This window comes from Lampetra planeri, unplaced genomic scaffold (genome assembly GCF_965212315.1).
Source record: "Lampetra planeri unplaced genomic scaffold, kcLamPlan1.2.h2 scaffold_2017, whole genome shotgun sequence".
In the NCBI taxonomy this organism is placed as follows: Eukaryota; Metazoa; Chordata; class Hyperoartia; order Petromyzontiformes; family Petromyzontidae; genus Lampetra; species Lampetra planeri.
The window spans coordinates 423-4,997 of NW_027614773.1; the positions used below are offsets into that span (position 1 = coordinate 423).

Genomic DNA, 4,575 nt, shown 5'->3' on the forward strand with positions numbered 1-4,575 from the left:
TTAGTCCGTGTCAGACACCAAAGAGTGCCGCAGTTATCTAGGAATCTGAGCCAAAGCAACCTCACAAACAGAGAGAGAGCAGGAGAAAGAGGAGGATCGGGAATGAGATGAACTGAGGAAAAGAAAGAAAGAAAGAAAGAAGAGGATGAAAGAAGACAAGAGAGAGCAGGACGACAATAGAAATATCTGATCCATAAGAAAAGGTCTGGAAGATGCACTTGTTGAAATGTAAGAGAAAGTAAAGTGGATGATTGCAGATAATCTTCAACAGCCAGAGGACACAGAACTCACTGCTCAGAAGAAAAAGGCTAGAGGTTACAACTGGCCTGTTTTTGGCTCAAAAATCAGCAAAATCTTCATCTCCCAATGATTCCATTTGGTTCGTTTGGTATGTTCGCTCTGCTGTCACTGTATGTGGGAGTGCTGCTCTCCTCTCAGGCATCCCCAGACTGCACACGCCCTCCCTGCAGGGACAATCTGGTGGCTGCACCCATCCCAGCCGGGATTAGAGCTTCGGTGGGCACAGAGGCCTGTGATGGTCAAACTGGGAAGAGAGCCTGCAGCATGAGAGCTTCTCTTCCAGCCATCTCAGATGTTCCCCGTACGATGGAGCACAGACAAACCTTCCCTCAGGTTCAGCCCAAGGTGAGTGGCAGCACCAACGGTGGAGTGAGACGTGCTTTAATGATGTATTTTTAACATAGCTGGTAACTACCTGATAATCGGACCCCTCGTCTATCCACGTGTGGCTGGGAGCTACTATCAGGCAGGTTCTCTCCCAAGGGACAGTAAGCTAACTAAATTTGGCACCACTGAACAGCAATGGAGCAAAGACAGTGAGCAATCAAAGGAAGGATAAAATTAGGTTTGTTTTAAAATTGTCCCCATCATATGCTGGTACTGAGCTCATGCAGCAACAGGTGTGTGAGGGACAGGGAGGTTGATGTAAGTGTAAGAGACAGGCTGAGAGTGACAGAATGTGTCACAGAGTCACCGGCAAACTGAAATATGTGTGTATTGTATTGTATATGCTTACTGTTTTTCACTTTTATTCCTATGAATTCTGTACAATTTCTTGTGCAATAATAATATGGAAGTGTTTGGCCATGTTGACTACATGTCTGATTTGTATATGATCCTGTCAAATAGTGCCTATTGACAATTTCTTTGCAGACCGGAGGTGTTAAAGAGCGTCTAGTTCAGCTGCAGCACTGCATGCTCTCTCTCCAGGAAACAAGGGGACCCTGGAGTCAAGGTGGCCAGGAGAGCAACTCTCTAGGGGCCATCCTGGCACTAATGGCCGCTGTGCTGACAGAGTGTGACCTACACTGTCACAGCCAGGCCCTTGGGGCGATGGCCAAACGTCTGGGTTAGTAGTGCACACATATATCCCCCACCTTTACAAAACACACAGATGCAAGAACACACACACACACACACACATGCCAGTGTAGTCACTCCCACACACATGGTAAACAAAACCTCAATGAGGCCTGCTAAGTGTCGGTCATAGGTGAGTGCATCGGAATTTAACTGTGTGGGGAAGGATGAGGATGAGGGAAACTGTATGGCTCTGAACATTTAAAGAGCTGCCATCCAAACCGGAACATCCTCATACAGTCAGTCCATAAAGTTCAAACTGTGACTGCCGCCATGTTGTCTCACCCAGTCTGTGTGTGGTTGACAGAGAGTGTTGCTGTGGGAAGAGACGGGGAGAAAGACCTGCTGCTGTTCCTGAGGAGCATCACTCAACATCCTCCTACAGGTGAAACCACTGAAGCACAGTCACAATGTGAACTTTGACTTAACATTTCTGGTGCAAAGGAGCAAAGGAGAGCAGACTTGAATGTAGAAACCTATATAAAAGTACGAAATGAAAGCAGAAGAAAATGACTGCAGCGCAATGGCTGCTCTTATAGTGACATCAAATGTTCTGTCATTGTCAGTTGCCCCCACAGAAAGGTTACATCCTCAAGACTGTGCCGAGATTTACAGGCTGGGGATCAAAGAGAGTGGCATCTACACCATCCAGCCCGACCTGCACAGACCAGCGCTGGAGGTATTTCAGCTTCACCACACTCATAAAACTCTGACCCTCTGATTTTACTCTGATTTTTTTATAGACCTGCATGCTCTCTGTGGATCAGTCAAATATCAAAGTCTTTGTTTTGGCTCAGGCTAAATGTGACATGGAGACGGCGGGCGGTGGGTGGACAGTGATCCAGAATCGTCAGGATGGATCGCTGGACTTCAATAAGACGTGGCAGGAGTACAAGGAGGGCTTTGGTGGTCCGCAGGGAGAACACTGGCTGGGGAACGCCGTGCTGTTCGCGCTCACGTCCACTGGCCAACACCAACTGCGTATTGAGCTGGAGGACTGGTACCAACAGAGGAGACACGCCATCTACAACAACTTCAAAGTAGCCACCGAGTCACAGAGGTGAACATGTCATGATGTACAAGTTCTCCGTCAGATGGTCACAGGTCGATGTAATAAGACAGACTTTTGTCAAAGACTTGTTTCAGGATGGAAAACTTATGACACAATACTGAACACTGTCAGCTTATGAGTCCTGACGATGTGGTCTGATGTCATGTGGTCTGATGTCAAGAAAATCCCATTGGTGTGAAATGTGACTTAGATTTTTGACTGTTACACACATAATGGATTATAACTGAGAATATTTTCCCTTTTTTTCATGTGTGTTATTTCATGCACCTTAGATGTCAACCCACCAGAGTATTGATAAGGGACTTTCCAATATTGTGTAAGATAACAACATCATCATCAAAACCTGTTATACAGTATATTTGGATGATTGGTGCTCCTCTATTCAGCAGAGATGAAACTGATGCATTGAAGCTTTTACAGTCTCATGGAGGCCCAACACCTTACTAACACACTTAATGTTGGTTATTGCTTTAACCTGATAGTTACTTAACCCATCTTTTATCACACTGACTCTTCCAAATGCTCTCTCTCTTGGCCAGGTACCGTCTTACAGCACGGGAGTACTCTGGTGATGCAGGTAATGCCTTGAGCTACAGCAAACGATACAACCATGATGGCAGATCCTTCAGCACTGCCGACAGAGATCACGACCGTTATGCGGCTGGAAACTGTGGTCAGTACTATGGTTCGGGCTGGTGGTTTGACGCCTGCCTGGCAGCCAACCTGAATGGACGGTACTACCGGGGGCGCTATAGTGGGGTGACTAACGGTATCTACTGGGGAACATGGTACATCCTGACTGACGGACGAACTGGAGAGCGGTACTCCTTCAAGAGAGTGGAGATGAAGACAAGACCCCGCAACTTCATTGGTTCATCGTAAAGATAAAGTGTCCCTGAAGAATAAACTACAATGATAGACATATCAGTCACAGATGGGAAGCATTGACAATCAAGATGTTTTAGTCGCTGTCTGGACTTCACAATAGAGCAGCTTTCAATTCACTAAATACGCAGATGGCAGCTAATAAATGATTTTAAAGCATTCACTGGCTAACTATTTGGATACTTTTTCTCTCCATGATACGCAAAACAAAGAAACTAGACTACTTTTAGATTTTTCTTTCTTTGAAATAAACCTTCTGTGTTCATCTATTTTTAATTCCGACCGACCACTCACTGTTGTATTGATGATTAGCAGAGCTGCAGTTCTGTCTCAAACTACCCAGTGGATTTAGAAAGTTGCCCACCTGATTCTGAGAGTCAAGATGATAAAGAGGTTAGTCAAGACCTGTCGAGTCATTTCAACAGTCAACGTTGTGTTTCAGTGCCTCCAAATGCACACACCGACAAATATTTACAAACGTGAAAAAAGCAGCTAAAGGAAAAACAAACCAAAAAATCATCAAACATACCACTTACAGTCATAACAATACCAGAGTACTCTCATGGCAATTTTTCTGCAACATAACAGAGTCCTGCTGGCTGAAGCACCGCCCCTTTCAGTCCGACTGGATGTAATAATTACTTTAACAATTATTAGGAGAATGTTAGAGATGGAGTTGCCAGGTAGGAGACAGAGAGGAAGGCCAAAGAGGAGGTTTATAGATGCAGTGAGGGAGGACATGGAGGTAGTTGGAGTCAGAGTAGAGGATACAGAGAACAGGGAAAGATGGAAATCGATGATTCGTTGTGGCAACCCCTGAAGAGGAACAAAGCCGAAAGGAGAAGAAGAAGAAAGTTTTATGTCAATTGTACACACACATTGTTATGTTATTAAATAGAGATGTAATATTTCAGAAATAAATATATCATATCATACACACACGCACACACACACACACACACACGCACACACACACACACACACACGCACACACACACAAAGAATTCCTAACCCTCAGCTGATAGGAGGTATGAATATGTGATTGAGTCATTTTCACCTTCATCTTTTTGCTCCAAACTATTCCCAAACCAGTTCTCGCTGGTTTTAACAGTATGTATTCTCTTTGCTTGTAGTATCAGTGCAGAAATCACAGGGTTTGAAAACTCAAAGCCCCCAGTTCTGCCCCCTGCTGGATAAACATCACGTTGAAAGGATGGTAAAATCCTCATGAGGCCTGT

The 4,575-nt window shown here is 44.9% G+C and overlaps 1 protein-coding gene across 1 annotated transcript; it reads left to right on the forward strand.

Moving 5' to 3' along the window:
• Positions 1–438: 438 nt before the first annotated feature.
• LOC144740276 (fibroleukin-like) lies at positions 439–3,334 on the forward strand (the record flags this gene model as incomplete). Its single annotated transcript, XM_078623143.1, has 5 exons — positions 439–645; positions 1,174–1,369; positions 1,947–2,059; positions 2,178–2,440; positions 2,992–3,334. Coding segments are annotated over 5 exons (1,122 nt in total), but the record flags the coding sequence as incomplete, so codon positions are not given.
• Between the last annotated feature and the right edge of the window lie 1,241 nt (positions 3,335–4,575).